This window comes from Acomys russatus, chromosome 10 (assembly GCF_903995435.1).
Source record: "Acomys russatus chromosome 10, mAcoRus1.1, whole genome shotgun sequence".
In the NCBI taxonomy this organism is placed as follows: Eukaryota; Metazoa; Chordata; class Mammalia; order Rodentia; family Muridae; genus Acomys; species Acomys russatus.
The window spans coordinates 57,776,407-57,796,332 of NC_067146.1; the positions used below are offsets into that span (position 1 = coordinate 57,776,407).

General features: G+C 41.9%; 1 protein-coding gene across 1 annotated transcript in view; it reads left to right on the plus strand.

The window, feature by feature from the left end:
• The window catches only part of Il12rb2 (interleukin 12 receptor subunit beta 2), a 61,090-nt gene that overhangs the window by 18,345 nt on the left and 22,819 nt on the right, over positions 1-19,926 (plus strand). The window contains exons 7-8 of the mRNA XM_051151492.1: positions 994-1,073; positions 16,400-16,613. Of these exons, the coding sequence (XP_051007449.1) occupies positions 994-1,073; positions 16,400-16,613 (294 nt within the window). The remainder of the gene's footprint in view (positions 1-993; positions 1,074-16,399; positions 16,614-19,926) is intronic.

Sequence of the window (19,926 nt, forward strand, 5' to 3'; positions counted from 1 at the left end):
AAAAGCAAATCTGTAGAGTAGGGTAGGAGAGAACAAACTCTCTCTCTCCCTCCCTCCCTCCCTTCTCCTCCTCCTCCTCCTCCTCCTCCTCCTCCTCCTTCTCTCTCTCTCTCTCTCTCTCTCTCTCTCTCTCTCTCTCTCTCTCTCTCTCTCTCTCTCTCTCTCTTACACACACACACACACACACACACACACACACACACACACACACACACACACCCCACAGCATGGGTTGATTACTCTATCTCTTTTTCAGATGTGTCTCTCTCACGTTTAGGTACACTATATTCAACCACTGTCTTTTAGCTTGAGGCATATTTCTTCACAGCTTGTGTTTTGACATCAAATGACACTGCCTGGTCTGTTCATTCATCACCGAGCAACGCTTACTACATCCTAGAGACTCTACTAGGCATCACGTCCTAGAGACTCTACTAGGCATCGCATCCTAGAGACTCTACTAGGCATTGTGGCTTTTAAGATAAATGAGCTGTGCCGTCCCTCCAAGTAGGTCACATGAAATAACCACACTTCAATCCGAGTTTAGAACTGGGGTGAAGATAAAGCTTCTGTTTGCATTTGTGTTTTATGTTCCTAGAATACCTTGATTTTCTCTATGTCCTTACTTTCCCACATTCCAACTAAAAAAGAGAAGTAACTACATACATCTTGAATATTTAATTTAAATGCCTGCATACAAATGAAATGTGAGTTCATATACTTTAAAGGTAAGTTAGAAAATAAATTTCCTTCTCAATGCTTTTAATTTTTTCTTTTCAAAGTATCCGTGTTTTTTTTTTTTTTTTTACATTTGTGCCAAAGGTATACATGTTTGCATTTCAGTAAAATAAAACAGGAAATACTAGACTACAATAAAAACTGAAATTAGCCTATAATAATTTCCAGGAACATTTATTGGCTTTTAAAGATTTCTATTGTGTATATATCTGTATTTATGTGAAAATGTGCTTGTTTCCTCCTTCCTGTCATCAGCACCTGTTGGCAAATTAGACATCTGGTACACGAAAGAGAACGTCGGCTTTAACAAACAACAGATCTCTCTCTTCTGGAAGGTAAATTTTCAATGCAAAACTCAAGAGTATAAACTTAAGCAAGTGCGAGAACATGTCTTTCTCCTTCCGTGGTGGCTTCAAAGTGGCACTTTGGGAACACAGGAGCTCAGACAATTCCAGGATACGTAAAGTCATCAGCACCCAGAGTTCCCTCCTGCAACGTTTGCACCCTTGTTTCACCCACCTCCACGCCCAGCATTTCTGCCTCTAAATTATACCTTCCACTTTAGCCACCGCTCTTCCAAAACTTCTGTCTTATTGAGTCATCCTCGGTGAGCAAAAGATGAGGAAATTGTGGGTGTGACTGGTTAGGAATTTTTCCCACAGTTATTGAAAGAGCAAAGGTTTTAAGAAAGAAGAAAGAAAATGCCCTAAATGGTACTGGAAAGCGACCGTCCTCAGCGGGGAAGCAGGAACAGGACACCAGAGCCTGCCTCTCTTACGCAGCATCAAAGCTGCACCTGGGCTGAAAGCAACCCTTAGGACTTAATTCTCACAAGGGCTGGGCACTAGACATTCACATAGCAGGTATCAGAGGAAGTCAGTGCCTGTCTAGGGTCGTCCAGCCACTAGGTGGACATGAGGACTTGAGAGCCTCGCTAAGCCTTTTTGCTGCTTGATGAGCCATCTTTGTTGAGTCAAAACACGGTTTAAGCTCAGCTCTGACCTGCATCCCCACAGGACAAGGTCTCCAGGTGAGGTGTACTATACTTGACTTCTCAAAGCTCCTTCCCATCCCCCTCACCACACACACTGTGACTGAGACAAGAGAACCTAGTAAAAACTACTTGTTGCATCATGACCAAGACCTTCACTTTGAAACCAACATAGCAGTTCAGAATGAAGCTGCTTTCAAAAACAGTGTTCAAAGAAAGCCATAATTTGTAAAAAAAAAAAAAAAAAAAAAAAAAAAAAGATTGGTGTTTTTGCAATGAGATCCACTGGGGAGAAGGCTAGCGGACATGCATATGAATTTTCTTTTTTAATAACACTGGAACACCCCTTAACTGCAAAGAGGGGCACCAAGGAAGTCCAAAGTAAAATGCCAGCAGCCTGTGAAAAGTGAGAGTTGTTATTTTTTAACAAAAGGAAAATGGTCTTATGCGTTCATAGGGTGTTTACCTTAGAAGAATAAGTAGGTTCTGAGTGTGTGCAGGCCCTGTAGGAGTATTTGTGGATTCAAGTGTCAGTGTACTCACATGCATATCTGTGGGTGGGTACATTATGTGTGTGTCATATATGTGTGAATGTGTTTGTATGTATATAAGGGATGAGTGTATGCATAGGACTTTGTGCATATAAGGGAGTGATTGGGTGAGCATGTATGTAGGCATGTGTGCATGCATGTGTGTGTGTATCAGTGAGTGTGTGAGTGGATAGGTTTATATATATGGGTGAAGGGTGGTCTAAAGTGTGTGGATATATGCCTGTACGAGTGTGTGGGTGCGTGCCTATACGAGTGTGTAAATGTGAAATGTGTGCCTGTACGAGTGTGTGGGTGCGTGCCTATACGAGTGTGTAAATGTGAAATGTGTGCCTGTATGAGTGTGTGGATGCGTGCCTATATGAGTGTGTAAATGTGAAATGTGTGCCTGTATGAGTGTGTGGGTGCGTGCCTATACGAGTGTGTAAATGTGAAATGTGTGCCTGTACGAGTGTGTGGGTGCGTGCCTATATGAGTGTGTAAATGTGAAATGTGTGCCTGTATGAGTGTGTGGGTGCGTGCCTATACGAGTGTGTAAATGTGAAATGTGTGCCTGTACGAGTGTGTGGATGCGTGCCTATATGAGTGTGTAAATGTGAAATGTGTGCCTGTATGAGTGTGTGGGTGCGTGCCTATACGAGTGTGTAAATGTGAAATGTGTGCCTGTACGAGTGTGTGGGTGCGTGCCTATACGAGTGTGTAAATGTGAAATGTGTGCCTGTACGAGTGTGTGGGTGCGTGCCTATACGAGTGTGTAAATGTGAACTGTGTGCCTGTATGAGTGTGTGGATGCGTGCCTATATGAGTGTGTGTGTTCATGCCTGGATGAGTGTGTAAATGTGTGCCTGCATGAATGGGCGGATGTGTGCCTCTATAAATGTGTGGGATCTGTGCCTGTACGAGTGTGTGGACGTGTGCCTGTGTGAGTGTGTAGGTGTGTGCCTGTGTGATTGTGTAGATGTGTGCCTATATGAGTGTGTGTCTATATGAGTGTATGGATGTGTGTCTGAGTGTGTGGGTGTGTGTCTAAGTGAGTGTGTGGATGTGTGTCTAAGTAAGTGAGTGTGTGGATGTGTGCCTATGTGAGTGTGTAGGTGTGTGCCTGTGTGAGTGTGTAGATGTGTGCCTATATGAGTGTGTGGATATGTGTCTAAGTGAGTGTGTGGGTGTGTGCCTGTGTGAGTGTGTGGGAATGTCCCTGTGTAGGGTGTGGGATGTGGGGCACTAAGCTGAGGAAGACTTTACCTCTTCATTACGTTTCCACAGTTCATCGTTTTCTTAAATCTGTTTCTCCTGAAAACTCCATTTCCTTTAAAAACTTTTTTATTTTTTGGTTTTTCGAGACAGGGTCTCTCTGTGTAGCCTTGGCTGTCCTGGACTCGCTCTGTAGACCAGGCTGGCCTCGAACTCACAGCAATCCGCCTGCCTCTGCCTCCCGAGTGCTGGGATTAAAGGCGTGCGCCACCACACCTGGCTCATTGGTATTTCTTGCAGTGTCTTCTTTTCTTCTCTAATTTTATTATTTGAGAGTTTTTTCCCTTTAGCCTAATTTGGCTAAAAATTTGTCAATACTGCCTATATTTTCAAATAACCAATTCTTTTCATTCATTTTAATATCTTAACTTTAAACTTTGTTAAACGTTGAACCGGGCATGGTGGCACACACCTTTAATCCCAGCATTCGGGAGGCAGAGGCAGGCGGTGGCTGTGAGTTCTAGACCAGCTTGGTCTACAAAGCAAGTCTAGGACAGCCAAGGCTACACAGAAAAATCCTGTCTCAAAAAAAAATGTTGAAGTAATGTTTTGGCTATATTAGGCTAAAGAAAATACCATATTAAGATTAATCTCACCAATGTTTCTCTTTTAATAGAATATATTTTATTTATTCTTTGAAACTTTCTTACATGTAAACAGCGTATCATGATCTTATGCATGCCCAAGTCCCTTCCCACTTCCCTCAAGTACCCATCACATCTCCTTCCCCACTTCATGACCTCACCTTTCTTCTTCTTCTTCTTCTTCTTCTTCTTCTTCTTCTTCTTCTTCTTCTTCTTCTTCTTCTTCTTCTTCTTCTAACCCATTAAATCCACTGTTGACTGATGATGTAGGCTTGAGGTTGATCTTGTACAGGTCACTACAATGAGTTCATGAGTGCAATGGCCATGTTGTAGTCAGAAGACAGCATTTCACAGTACTCATCCCCATCCTCTGGCTCTTACATTCTCTCTACCTCCTCTTCTTCAGTGTTTTCTGAGTTTTGAGCATCCAGTTAATATAGACGTGTCACTTAGAGCTGAGCACTCAGTGGTCACTCATTTCCAGTACTTTTACCAGTTATGAATGTTTGTTTTAGCTATTGACCACTTCAGAGAGATATGTCTCTAGACAAGGTTAAGACAGCACTAATCTGTGTCTAAGTATTTAGAAACCAGTTTAACCACATGTCCATTTAGGAAGACAGCCATAGTAGAGTCCCTAGGGCCTTTGACCTGCTCAATCGTGGGCTTCTGACCAGGTTTTCAGTACCAGGCATGAATTCCCTCCTATGGAGTAGCCCTCAAATCTAATCCCTGAGTGCTTGCTTACCCCATAACCTTCAATTCACTGTTTCACCAATGGACATGTCATACAGCAAGCAGGTCAGCATTGTAACATGCAGGATTCACCACTGGGCAACCCCAGAGAGGGCTTTTCTCCACATCTGTGCACATAGCACCTTGCGACACTATGAGCACTGGTCAGGAGAGAGGAAGATTTCAAGTCAGTTCCAGATTGATTTCTCTATGTCCCATAATCAAAGTGTTTAATGTCTTACTGTTTAGTTTTGGAGGACCACCAAGGACAACGACAATAGCCTGTGTTATTTTGAGAGCACCTAGGGCCTCCCTATCCAATAACTCGTAAAAAGGTATCCTATACCAGGCACTAAGATTTTTATTTATTAAATGTCTTCTATGGAAGCATTACCACCCAGGCAAGGCAGCTATGTTCAAGCTCATTTTTAAAAATTATTATATTTTTTAATTAGCCTACAAAGCAGTGGGCTTTCATAGGAGCTTTTCATACATCCTTAGTTTTAGCTAACCCATACAGAATCCTTTCTCTCCGCTGTCCCTCCAGCACCATCCTTCCTTAAACCTTTAACCCCCCAGTATTCTCCTTTCTACCTGTATGCCATATCTGCCCTACTCTTCCCCTCTCCCTCCCATTGGCCCTTTCCAGCTTCCGGAGTTCTACAGGTACTCCAGATTAGGTACATAAATCTAAAATGTCAAAGCAAGGTGCCACATATAAAAGATAACATACATCTGTCTCTCTGGGATTTTACTTAAGAAAAAATGAACTTTGAGCCAGGCGTGGTGGGGCACGACTTTAATCCCAGCACTTGGAAGACCAAGGCAGGCAGATCTGTGAGTTCAAGGCTAGCCTGGTCTACAAAGTGCATCCAGCACAGCCAAGGCTATGCAGAGAAACTCTATCTCAAAAAAACAAAGGAGGAGGAGGAAGAGGAGGAGGAGGAGGAATGTTGTAGGAAAATGGGTAGAGCTGGAAATATTTCATTTTTCTTTATAGCTGAATAAAATTCAGTTCTGTGTATGTGCCACATTATCATTAGCCACTCATCAGTTGATAGGTATCTAATCTCATTCCACTAATCGGGTTGTTTGCTGCTGCTGTTGTTTTCATGATCACAGCCATTCTGAGGCTAAGAGATGAAATCACACAGTACTTTTAGTTAGCATTTTCCTGGTGGCCAATGGTGTTGGATATTTTTTTAATGCTTATTAGCCATTTGGTTTTCTTCTTTTGAGAAATCTTGTGGCTCTGTTGTTGTCGCTGCTGTAGTTCAATTGTTTGTTTTCTGAATGTTTAATTTCTTTTTGTTTTGTCTTGTTTTGGCTGTTTTTTTGGATAAGGTCTTTCTATGTAGCTTTGGCTAGTCTGTAACTGCTACATAAACCAGGCTGTCCTCAAAGACAGAGATCTACCTGTCCTACCTCCCGATTGCTGGGACTCAAGGCATATGGCAAAACACTCTGACCAATATTGAGTTTCTTGAGTTCATTGTGTATTCTAGATACTAATCTCTAGTCCAACATATGGATACCTCACATGTTCTCCCTTTATATGAGCTGCATTTTCACTTGTTTGACAGATGCACAAAGCTTTTTAGTTTCATGAAATTCTAGTTATTTATCATTGGCCATATTTCCTAGGCAATTGGAGTCTTACTCAGAAAATCTTAACCTATGCCTATATCTTGAAGTGTATTTCTTATTTTCCCCACTAATATCTTCAGAGTTTTAGGTCTTGAGGTCCTTGATCCATTTGGTGTTAATTTTTGTACAAGGTGAGACAAGAATTTTTCTTCTGCACATAGATATCCAGTTTCCCTATACCATTTGTTGAAGAAACTGTCTTCCAATATGTATGCATTTTTTGAATCTTAGTCAAATTTTAGGTGATTGCAGTTACATGGACTTGTATCTGGGTCCTCTATTCTTTTTCTTTTACACATTATTTCTCTTTAAAAAGATTTATTTATTTATTATGTGTACAGTGTTCTGCCTGCGTGTACACCTGCACACCAGAAGAGGGCACCAGATCTCATTATAGATGCTTGTGAGCCACCATATGGTTGCTGGGAATTGAAGTCAGGACCTTTGGAAGCACAGCCAGTGTTCTTAACCACTGAGCCATCTCTCGAGCCCCACACATTATTTCGTGTGTGTGTGTGTGTGTGTGTGTGTGTGTGTGTGTGTGTGTGTGTGTGTGTGTGTGTGTAACAAGACTGTAATGTTCACAGGGGCAAGAAGAGATCTTTAGATCCTGTGGTGTTTGAAAGAAATGACATAGAGAGGGTGTTCTTATTGTAGTAGGTACAGTTTTGTTGGAGGAAGTGTGTCATGGGGATGGGCTTTGAGGTCTTAAATGCTCAAGCAAGGCCCTGTGTGGCATTCTCTTCTTCCTGGTGCCTGCCAATCCAGATAAGTCTCAGCTCCTTCTCCAGCCCCATGTCTGCCTGCATGCTGCATTGCTTCCCACCATGATGATAATGAACTAAACCTTTGAACTGTAAGCCAGCTCCGATTAATTATTTTTCTTTATAAGAGTTCCTGTGATCATAGTGTCTCTTCACAGCAATAGCAACCCTAAGACAGATCCTTGGAGCTGAAGTTATGGATGGTTGTAAGCCATCCATATGGATGCTGGAAACAGAACTTGGGTCCTCTGCAAGAGCAGTATGTGCAATTATATACTGAGCCATCCTGCCAGGAACCTGGATCCTCTATTCTATTCTGTTCACTCTCATGTCTGTTTTGTGGCCACACCATGATGGGTTTGGGGTGGTTTTTTTGTTTGTTTGTTTGGGTTTTTTTTTTTTTTTTTTTTTTTTTTTGGTTTTTTGTTTGTTTGTTGTTTGTTGTTGTTGTGTCATTTGTTATTGGCTCCTTAAAATAACTTGAAATAATACGATGCCTTGAACAGTATTCATTTAGCTCAGGATTGTTTGGGCTATTCAAGGCCTCTTGTACTTTCATATGAATTTCAAGATCATTTTTACTATTTCTGTGAAGAGTGTGACTGGATTGGATTGGGACTGCATTGAGTCTTCAGGTTGCTTTTAGAAAGATGGCCATTTTTACAGTATTGTCTCCTCTAATCCAGGAGCATGGGAAGCCTATATTCATCTTCTACTATCCTTTTCAATTCCTTTCTTAAGTGGTTTAAAGTTTTCATTATAGGGACAATGAGATGGCTTCGTGGGCGAAGGTGTCTGTTGCCAATTCTGATGGTTTTAATTTGATCCTTGGGACCATATGTTGGAGAAAAGAACCAACTCCCACAAGTTAGGCTCGGGCCATCCCACATAAACTGTGGTGTGTTCACCTGTACTACACAAGCTTGCACATACATGTACACAGAATAAATAAGTAAAATGTAGTTTTTTCCTTTATTTTATTTAGGACATCATGAGTGAGATTATCCCCGATTCCTTTTTCAGTTTGGTTGTCATTGATACAAAGGAAAGCTAATGACTTTTGTGTGTTGCTTTTGTATCCTGCCAATGAGTGCTTTTCAGTTCTAGATGTTTTCTTGTAGAATATTTAGGGTCTCTTCTACACACAGTTATACAATCTGCAACTAGAGCTACTTTGACTTCTTCCTTTTCTATTTGTACCCCTTTTATTTTCTTCTCTTTTTTAGGGGGGCAGCTGTTGTCTTGTCTTAGCTAATACGTCTAGTGCTATATTGAATAAGAGTGGACTAAGTAGACACACTTACCTTGTTCCTGTCGTTAGTGGAAATGCTTTGCATCTATCTCAATTTGAATATAACATTGGCTATGGGTGTGTCTTACATATAGCCGTGTGTTAGATATGTTCAGAGCTTGTGACATGAAAGGATGCTGTATTTTGTCAAAAGCCTTTCCTGCCTTTATTGACATGACCTTGTGGTTTCTGTCCTGAGCCCTTTTACATAATTTTAACATTTACTGAATTTTGTTTATTGAACCATTCCTGAATCTCTGGAATAAATCCTACTTGATCAAGGTAAATGGTCTTTTTGTGTGTTCTTGAATTTGGTTTGCAACTTTGTTTCTTTGTATTGTGTTTTTGTTTGTTTATTTGTTTTAAAAGATTTGTTTATTTATTATTATGTATGCAGTCTTGTGTCTGCATGTGTGCCTGCATGCCAGAAGAGGGCACCAGATCTCACTATAGATGATTGTGAGCCACCATGTGGATGCTGGGAATTGAACTCAGGACCTTTGGAAGAGCAGGAAGTGCTCTTAACCTCTGAGCCATCTCTCCTGCCCTGTTCGTTCGTTTGTTTGTTTGTTTGATTTTATCAACTCTAGCACTACTACTTGTTATTTCTTCCCATCTACTGCCTTTAGGTTTGGTTTGTTCTTGTTTTTCCAAGTCCTTAAGATTTATTGTTAAATTACTTATTTGAATTTCTTTGATTTTTTTTTTTTTTAATGTAGGCACTTGAAACTACAAAATTCCCTCTTAGGACTACCTTCATTTTATTCCATACATATTGGCGTGTTGTGTTTTTATGTTCATCTGATTCTAAAACTTTTTTATTTCCTTTTTAATCTTTTGACTTACACGTTCATCATTCAACAATGTGTTGTTTAATCTTTATGAGTTCATATATTTTCTGTAGTTTTTCTTGCTGCTGATTCCTAGTTTTAATCCACAGTAATAATATGATAGAATGCAAAACGTTATTTCAATTTTCCCATATTTGTAGAGACTTGCTTTGTGTTCTAATATGTGATCTATTTTAGATAGTTTCACAGGCTGCTTAGACAAAGGAGTATTTTGACGTGTTGGGGTAGAGTGTCTATGGATGCCTGTCAGGTACATTTGATCTACGTCATTTAATTCCAGTGCCCTTCTTGTTGTTGTTGCTGTTGCTGTTGTTGTTGGCATGACTTATCTTTGAGTACAGTGAGATATAGAAGTCACTCACTATTGTTGTGTTGTGACTAATCTGTACCTTTTCATCTAGTAATATTTGTTTTGTGAAATTAGATGCACTTCTGTTTAGTGCTCATACGTTTAGAGCTATAACATTCCTTGGTGAATTGTCTCCTCAGCCAATATGAAGTGATTTTTATCTCTCGTTACTAATTTTGGTTTGCAGTCTATTTTGTCAGATATCACAATAGTGGTACTTGCTTGAATTTTGGGTTCCATTTGCTTGAATACCTGCTTCCGTCTTCTTACCTGCCTTTGATGTGGAGGTGTGCTTCTTAGAAGCAGCAAAATGAGTGCCCCTGCTCTCTGTCCCAATCTTCTAACCTGTGTCTTGGTTGAGGAGTTGAGATTATTACTATCCAGGGATTGTAATGAACGGTGTAAATTAACTCTTGTCGTGTGTTGGTTGTGCAATGCCTAGCGTTTTCTTAGTTCTTAGGTGCATCATTTATTCCACCTCCTGGGGCCTCTTGATTGTGTTTTTATGGCTTAGTGCTCATAAATTCCTTTAGCCTGCTCTTTTCATGAGAAGCTATTCTTTTTCCTTCAATTATGACAGATAGTTTTGTCAGACATAGGTAGCCCGGTGGTGGCATCTATAGTCTTTCATAATTTGAAATATATCTTCTCAGGTGTTTCTGGCTTTTTGTTAATTTGTTTTGTTTTTTTCAAGACAGGGTTTCTCTATGTATCTTGGCTGTCTTGGAACTCACTCTGTAGACCAGGCTGGCCTCGAACTCGAGATCTGCCTGCCTCTGCCTCCAGAGCACTGGGATTAAAGGTGTGTGTCACCACTGCCCAGCTTGTGTTTGTGGCTTTTAAAACTTCTATGTTTGCTCTACCTTTAGCACAACAGTCTTCTCTTTCTTTTATCCCCATAGTACATACATTTGACCACTTGAAAGTATCAAAAAGATCATGTGTTTTAATAAATTTGTCATTTGAACAGAAGAGATGGCTCAGTGTTTTTAAGAGTAATTGTTATTATTGCAGAGGACATGGGCTCAGTTCGCAGCACCCACGTGCCATCATCTGTAACTGCAGTTTCCGGAGATCCATACCCTCTTCTGACTCCCCTGGGTACCAGATATGCATGTGACGTCCATAGCGTATATACGTGCATGCAAACAAACATTCATAATTTAAAAGTCTTTAAATTTTAATCAGTGTCTCTAATTCAATGATCTAGGCCTCCAGCTTGCCTCAAGCCCTGACATTCTGTCTTCTGCATGGTCCATTCCACCGATGAGATTTTCCACTGAGATTTTCTTTTATGAATATTTTCTATTCATTTCAGGTTGTTTTTTTCCCAGTTCTGTTTCTTCATTGGACTTATTTTCGTATCCTGAATTGACTTCTTCATTTTATTCAAAATGTTAGTACACACAAATTCTCTTGGAATTCATTTAGGAGTTTATTCCTGTCCTCTTCAAATTCATTCTGGAGTTTATTTATGTCATCTTTGAAGTCTTTGAACATATTTATAACTACTTTTTCTGGGATTTGACCTAAATTGCTCTCACTGTGGGCTTCACAATTTTGGGAGGAGACATATTGTCTTGGATTTTCATGTTGCTTACCTTTTTCAGTTGGAGTTTACACCGGTTGTCTTTTAGTTTGAGTGACTAGGCCACCTTTGCTGAGTGGCTGTTTGTATCTATGCTTGGCATTAGACCATCTTAGCTGTTTTGGGGTCAACTATGGGATGCTTGAAGTTCATTCATGGGAACTCTTAGTACTGGTGTGTGGTACGGTAGCTGAGGTGGCACTAGCATGGCTAGGGGGTGCACACCTCAGATATCACAAGTGTATAATCTGCGTTGGTTGGCAAGGAAGATAACTGAGTAGTGGGAGTGTAGCCTCTGACCTCATAACCTGCCAATCAATGTGATTCTGCAGTATCAAAAAGATAGGGTGGCAGAGTCAGCTGGGGTACTATCCTCTGACCTAAGGAGCTGAAGAAATCTCTATGCAATTCTGTGGTGGCATGGTGGTGGGGTGTCAGGGTCATTGGGAATGCTGATGAGCAATTTGACCTGGTGCGTGGTTCTACGGCAGCTGAGGATGAGGTCCTACTCTCAACAGGAGTGTCAGCCTCTGATCTGAAAAGCAAGCACAATCTCCATGTGGGGGCTTGGACAGTGGTTGAGTTTTGAGCCAACAGGGTCATTGGCCACTGGCCAGACAAACAGGTGGGTTCTCTAGATGGTTTTTCACAACTGTAGGTTGGATTTCTGGGGTCAACAAGGGCTCTGGTTGCTGACCTGATGAACCATGTTCTCAGCTCAGTTCTGTGGCAGTGGAGGGTATGCCAGGGCTGGCAAGAGTGCTAGCCTCTGACGTCATGAGCAAGCAGGGCTCTCTGTGTGGTTCTGCTGCAGCTTCATGGTGGGTACCTCATGTATTCCTGAGCAAAGCGGTTGGCCTCTCTGTACATACTTTCCTCATGAGTAAACTTACGCCAATACTAATATATAATAATTCATGTAGAATATTAATGTATAACAAGGCTACCATGAAGATTCAGAAGGTAGTTATGAAAAGTCAGGATGGCATTTCTGTTATGAGGCAAGCATTATTCAAACTCCTGAGTATGCAAAAAGGAGCTGACAGTCTGCAGAGGAAGGGAGAATATGTACATGGAAGACTTCAGTGGATTTGGTGCTCAAAACTTGAAATCAAGGTTAGAACACGGTTGCCATAGAGCTGTATCCCCAACTACTAAAGAAGCTGCACTAGGTGGAGCACTTCAGGGTAGCCTGGCAACATAGTGAGACCTCATTACAGTAAAGCAAACAAACAACAGTGAACCCTCCCTGTTATTTCTCTACTTTGACCGTGGTTGCTGAATGTAAGTCATGAATTCCAAAATGAAGGTTATTCTGCTTGTGTGGGGATTTGTTTTTGTTCTTTTATTTATTTATTTATTTATTTATTTATTTATTTATTTGGGGTTGTGTACATGTACCATTGACTGTGTAGATTTCTGTTCTCTCCTTCTACCATGTGGGTTTCAGAAACTGAACTCAAGTGATTAGACTCGTTGCAAACACCCACTGGGCAATCCTGCCAACCCAGTGTTCAGTTTTCAACGCACAAATTATATGTGCTCCGTGATCGGCCCTAACATTAGTAGGAATTTCATAGAGAGCCAAAAGATAAGGCAAGGGTTATTATTATCCTTATAGTGAAAATATGGATATTATGTCTCAAAGTGATAAAATAAGTCTGTGTAACAGATGTTACACAGAGAAGTGAGAAAACCAAAGGTCCCTCCTACAAAGATGCAAGGCTGGGGATACAGTCAGTATGAAGAATGTGTCTGAGCCTGCACGAGGCCTGTGTTCAACCCCAGCATCACACATGTCCAAAATCAGCAACCACCCAAAGCCGCAGGGAAAGGAAAGGAGAGCTGTGACTGGTGTATCTAAGTGCCTGAGCTTGTGAAGGGGTCTGAATTACTCCAGCTCTTCTTTGACATGAGCAAAACCCTAATGGTTTTCCCTTTCTGCCATTGGAGTCAGTGCTGTGTCCTCTGTGCCGCGTGGCCACCCAGCTTCTATTCTTTTCACTGTTTGCATCTAGGAGTCAAGCTTTACTTTAAAACAAGGGCAATAGGTTTCATCTAAGTCTTAGTAACAAATAGTTTATTAGTCAGAGGCACCTTCCTCCATTAGATTTTTAACTAAGAAATACAAATCAAGGGAGGGAGGGAGGGAGGAATGGGAGGAGACAAGTAAGGGCATAACAATTGAGATGTGATCTGAATAAGTTAATAAAAAAAAAATAAAGAAAAAAAAAGAAATACAAATCAAGTGTGTCACATTCTGAGCTATTTTTAATGCTGAAAGCCTCAACTATAGGATTACCCAAGGAGTGCTTCAGACAGTGTCTTCACAGGGAGCAGGAAATGAAAAGGAGAGCACTGTCATGTAGCATGTTCTTATCACGGAGGAACAGTGGCCTGAGGCCCACACTCAGCGCTGCTAGGTGTTAGAAATCCAACCAGGATTGGCAGCTGTACTGTACAGATGATGCTTCCTCCCACCACCCACCAGGGGGCGCTCTAGAACCGCATATGTCTTCTCCCTGGGTAAGACCTAGCTGCTCAAGCGTGGCTCTAAGCCTGGACTCAGAACGCGAAGTGACAAGAGCTAAGCATGACCAGGAATGTGAAACTCGTGAATAACAAAATGTTTTTCTCCCTTATCACCTTCTCAAACAAGTAGCAGTGGAGTACAAATATGTTTATCTGCGGAATCAATCGGCTCATCAGGATGCCTATCTTCAGGGTTCATTGCTTGTCTCCCATGACTCAGAGCCTTAGGGCTCATGGAGACAAAAACTCCTGTCCCCACCTTCCCCAAATTGCTAAACGTATAACTTCAGTTGAAGCTGTGTGTCAGAATGCATCATAACCCCACAGCTAGAGAAGCTGCTTTACAACTTTAAGCTGGAAGGACGACCAGGGATTCCGTCTGTAAATTGTGGTAGCCTGGACCTAACTGCGTCAGGCCTGAGGAGCAACACATAACAACGGGGGAGTAAAAACACCATAGGTGAAAGCAAGTGCCCATGACAGGAAAGCACCCCACACACACACATCTGTCTCTCACTCCATCCTTCCAGCCCTACAGGCTCAGGAATAAGTGTATCTAAGACAGACTGTCAAGGTTCTCCCCACCAAGTCACTCCTCAGAAGTTAACTGCTCACGAAGCTCCCCATGCCTACCAAATGGCTTCCCTAACAAGCATTTATTTCACCTATGTTGCTTTTCTCCTCTGATAAAAGCCAAGTTTATTAATCAGACATTTGTTAGGACACCATACTTTCAAAAGCAATCGCATGCTTAGGTGTGGCGGCACACACCTATAATCCCAGAGCCAGGGGGACTAACACAAGTTTGAGGGCAGCCTGGCTTGTGTAGGGAGTTCCAAGCCAGCTAGTGAGATCCTGTCTCAAAAAAATTTGAGGAATATAATTAAAAACCAAAAACACTTGTGTAGCCGGGGCGTGGTGGCACACACACACACACAAAACAAAACTGTCTCGAAAAAACAAAACAAAAACAAACAAAAAAAAACCATGTGTGTAATCTTCATGACAGGCAATGAGATTAATTATAATGGATGCAATGGACACCTGAAAAGATAACATCAGGGAGATGCTAAATACTCTTCAAAAGTTCCCCAGCAGCACTGTCTTCACCCAGTGCACTGGGCAGGGCCAAGATCTAGTTTAGGGCTTGGCCCGCAAGCCAAAAGCCTTCCCCCAGCAAAGCTGCATTAACTAAACTCCAAGAAACAGCAATATAGAAGCCTGGAAGCTCATTAGCTAAATTACAGTAAGAAAGCAGCCACTGGGACAGCCAGATGACTTCCCTTGGCACATCTGAACATCTTCTCTTGTCTACTAAATGTCGCAGAATCCAAATTACAACCAGAAAGGCGGTGTGGTCACTTAAAGTGAAAAGAATGAACGTGTGCCAGCTGTTCTTGTCTGCCCAAAACTCTTCTAACAGATAAACTGCGTAGGAAACCAAATCATTCAATCTCTTGGTAACCGAGGAGTCGGAGCATTTGCTGGCCCTGGGGTGTGTCTTCCAGTAAACAGAGTCTCCTGCCATGAATTGATAGCGGTGCCCAGAAAGTTATGTTACTTAAACCTGTAAGCCGCGCCCTCTTCCTGCAGGAGGCTGCAATGGGCACTGCCAGGATTAACCCTGCCAACTCTTTACGTTCTGTGCTTCCATTTGCCGGAACCATTGTACAAAACACTGTATGGGCAAGAGGAAAATAACAGAGCGCTTCAGCTTACTTTGTGGGTTTGTTCCCAAATGAGCTCAATCAGAATTTTGCAGTTTGGAGCTAAGTTCCCAGCACAGATGGCTAATTCGAGTTCCTAAGTATCAACTTTGCTAGTTTAGCTTCTGAAAGTCTTGGGTTTGATGTTTTAAGCAGCACTGCACTTTCTATACTTAAAAGGGCGCCCTCTCCCCCTGCCCCTCGCCCATGCCCAGGGTTCTCGGCGTACTTGTTTTTCTCTGTGAGTGTGTCTCTCTGAGTATGTCTCAGTACTTGTGTGTGTGTGTGTGTGTGTGTGTGTGTGTCCACGAGTGTCTCTGTGAGTGCATCTCTATGAGTGTGTCTCTGTGAGTATCTCTCTGTGGGTCCCTCCGAGTGTGTCCTTCTGTGATTGTCGCTCTGTGTGTTTCACGGATTTTAAAACAGAAACCTGGAGGAACTGTGTGCCTCAAGATCTGAGGGATGGAAAATTTATAGCTCAGGGCCAGCGTTGCTATAATCAGAGTCCACACTTCTCCTATGAGTTGTGTTTACCATTAGTAAGCCTCATTGCTAACAAAGGAAAAACAATGTGCTTTGAAGAATTATCTTTGTAAAATGTTAACTAATTTTTATTTATTTATTTATTTATTTATTTATTTTACTAAATAGAAGGTGTGAGAATGTGACTCTGTGAATGAAAGTGCACAGAGGAGATGAGAAGACATCAATAAGAAGGTCACATGATAGAGTCACCTGCAGCAGGGCCAGGCAGTGCAGACACACAGAGCATCTCTGGTCTTGTCTCAGAGTAAGGACATATGCATATGTTTTTGTTGCAGAGTCTGAGTCCATCAGAGGCAAGGGGAGAAATCACCTATCAAGTGACCTTACAGGACATGACAGAGAAAACTACACTGCAGAACACTACAAAAAACACCTCCTGGACCGGGGTCATTTCTAGAATCGGGGTGTGGACTGCATCTGTGTCGGCAACCAACTCAAAAGGCACCTCTGCACCCACACGCATTAACATAGTGGACCTGTGCGGCACCGGTAGGTACACACTCACCTTAACATGCCCTGTGGGAAAACTGTCCCCCTTATCTTTTGTCTCCCACTGGTGCTAGCCAGAGCTTGGTACAAGTAGCCAAGAGTTTAGACTTCAGAGTCAACAGCTGTCTTTTCCTGTTTTGCTGGGAACGACCTTGAACAAGCGAATTAATCCCTCTGAGCTTCGATGTCTTTGTAAAGATTGTCTTTCAGATCACTGTGGGATTGTAATCTCATATGTGTATACGTAAAGGAAAGCTACACTAAATTAGATATTTAGTGTAATATTAACATTAATATTAATATTCCCCAATCAGACTAATGTTTACAAATTCCATAATAATAATACACACTGTAACATTCTAGAAAAAAAAATTTGGACTTATATTTTAAAACCAAGAGTATTAAAATAAAATAAAATTCTAGGGGCTGGAGAGATGGCTCAAAGGTTAAGAGCACTGACTGCTCTTCTAGAGGTCCTGAGTTCAATTCCCAGCAACCACATGGTGGCTCACAACCATCTATAACATGATCTGATGCCCTCTTCTTGTGTGCAGGTGTGCATGCAGGCAGAGCATTGTATACATAATAAATAGATATTTAAAAAAAAATAAAATAAAATACTGCAGACAGTTGCTATGGAACTGAAGTTACAGATGGTTGTGGGCCACCATGTATATTGGAAACCTAACATGGGTCCTTTGGAAGAGCAGTTGGTGCTCTTAATGGCTGTGTCGTCTCTCCAGTCCCAAATCATTATTATTTTAGATGTGCCATTAAATCTTGGTTATATTTTAAGAACATTGGATAAAAACAGCTAGAAGAAAGTGCGGGTAAATGGGAGTGTCACTGGCTGAAGGCATGACTACTGCATCTTATTTGCTCTCTCACATGAAGGAGGGTCACAGACAGAAAGCTCAGGGTGGTGACATCAGTAATCCAGGCTCCTTACTTTCCCTTCACCCAAGCTGGCATTCATCCTCAGATGGAAACAGTCCAAAAAGGCTGCCAGAGCTCTGGTTGTTTCTTTGTAGGCAGCAGACCAGAGAGGAGGCACAGGGTGTGGCCCCAGTCTGTAGGCGCTCACCCCAATGCACAGCAGCTTTGCACTTGTTGCCACTTGCTGGCCCTCACCACTCAGCTGGCCACACCCTGCTGCAGAGAAGGCTCAGAAACATATTCCAGGCAGCCATGTTCCTTTCCTGAAGAAGATGAAAAGTTGTTTGGTAGGCAGTGGGTAATCCCTTCCTCCTGTAGGAGAAGCACCCAAGGCAGAAACATGAAGGAAAAGGTAGATTCTCTTACTATGGGAAAATACTTCCAAGTCCATGCACTGTGAAATAATCTAATCTTTAAAAACAGACTGGGCATGGTGGCGCACACCTTTAATCGCAGCGCTTGAGAGGCAGAGTCAGGTGGATCTCTGTGAGTTCGAGGCCAGCCTGGTCTACAAAGTAAGTCCAGGACAGCCAAGGCTACGCAGAGAAACCCTGTCTTGAAAAACAAAACAAAACAAAACATTGTTTAAGGTTTTTTTTTTTTTTACTTCTTTTTAAATAATTCTTCTCTCATTCACTACTTCCCAACCGCAGTTTTCCCTCCCTGCACACCTCCCAGTTTTCCTCCACACCTTCCCTCTCCCCAAGATCCTCTCTGGTTTCCTTTGTCTTAATCACACAACAGCATGTCTCTAATCGTTCCATGGAAAGGTGGACACTGCAAGCAACAAAGTAGTCTTTTAAAAGTATATATGATCCCAGCACTTGGGAGGCAGAGGCAGGCAGAGCCTCTAGAGTACAAAGGCAGGGGCTAGAGAGATGGCTCAGTGGTTAGGAGCACTGGCTGCTCTTCCAGAGGTGCTGAGTTCGATTCCCAGCAAACACATGCTGGCTCACAAACCATCTGTAATATCAAGTTGACATAAAAACTGGCCAGCACAGTGGCCCACACAGATGTCAGAGACTGTGGCTCTGGACGGTGATATGACATCCAGTGTGATGATGCAATATTCTGAAAATATCTCTTACATATTAAGAGACTTGCACTTTACAGCCAAAGTTAATAATACATCTTGAAGTCACTTGAGACTGCTAGCCTTAAGTGACTGTGTGCTCAAACCGTTTGTTTAACCTGCCACTTACAAGAACAATGTAACAACCAACCTTACTTGCCATTATAAATTTACTATTTAATCTTTTCTTTTTTTTTTTTTTTTTCTTTTTTCTTCTTCTTCTTTTTTTTTTCTTCTTCAAGACAGGGTTTCTCTGTGTATCCTGGGCTGTCCTGAACTGGCTTTGTAGGCCAGGCTGGCCTCAAACTCACAGCGATCCGCGTGCCTCTGCCTCTCGAGTGCTGGGATTAAAGGTGTGTGCCACCACGCCCAGCTCTAATCTTTTGTTTTGTTTTTTGAGACAGGGTTTCTCTGTGTAGCCTTGGCATCCTGGACTCACTTTGTTGACCAGGCTAAGCTGGGATCTCAAAGAGATCCATCTACCTCTGCCTCCCAAGTGCTGGGATTACAGGTGTGTGCCTCTGTGCCCAGATCATAGGTATAATCTTAAGTTATGTATTCTTGCTTTCCCCTGACCCAGACAATGCATGTATACCAGTTGCTGAAAGCAGCAAATAAACAAGTTGAAAGTCACTTCCTAAAATCTACTATAAAGGTTGAAAGCAACCATGTATGGATACTGGTTTATAAAGAATACTGTTTGTTATATATGTCAGCTGGGACCAGTGGGATCCAGGGACTTGATCCCTGTTAGAGATTTCTGTAAAGTATCCCACACCTTCCCGTGTGATGCTTTCTGTGCTGTTCAACAAATACAGAGCGGAGCCCTATGTCAGGAATAGACACAGTCATGTACAGTACTGGCAAACATACACACCTCATACAACAGAGACATAACATGAAACAACAGACACACACAGCACATACAGAACACACAGAGATGAACACACAGAGACAGACACAGATATAGGACATGCAGAAGACAGGACAGAAGTCAGGGAGTTTGAAGTAGAGAGTTCAAATCTCTTCTCGCTCTTGGTTAAATGACTCCAAAGGTAAGCACTTTTATTTCTTTCCTTAATTTGATACTGATGCCTTAGCGTTGACTCAAAGTGAATTAGTGATTTGAATAATCTATACAGTCCAAGATCATATACATCAGCGAGCAACAGAACAGGACAGAAAGGGTCGCCTCCTTTCTCTTAGGTAGTACCTTACAACCATCAGAACTCCACAGGGAGTTCTCAGTGAACATGGAGATAGGATATTTTGACTGATACTAGGGAAGTAAATTTGTTTTTGAGA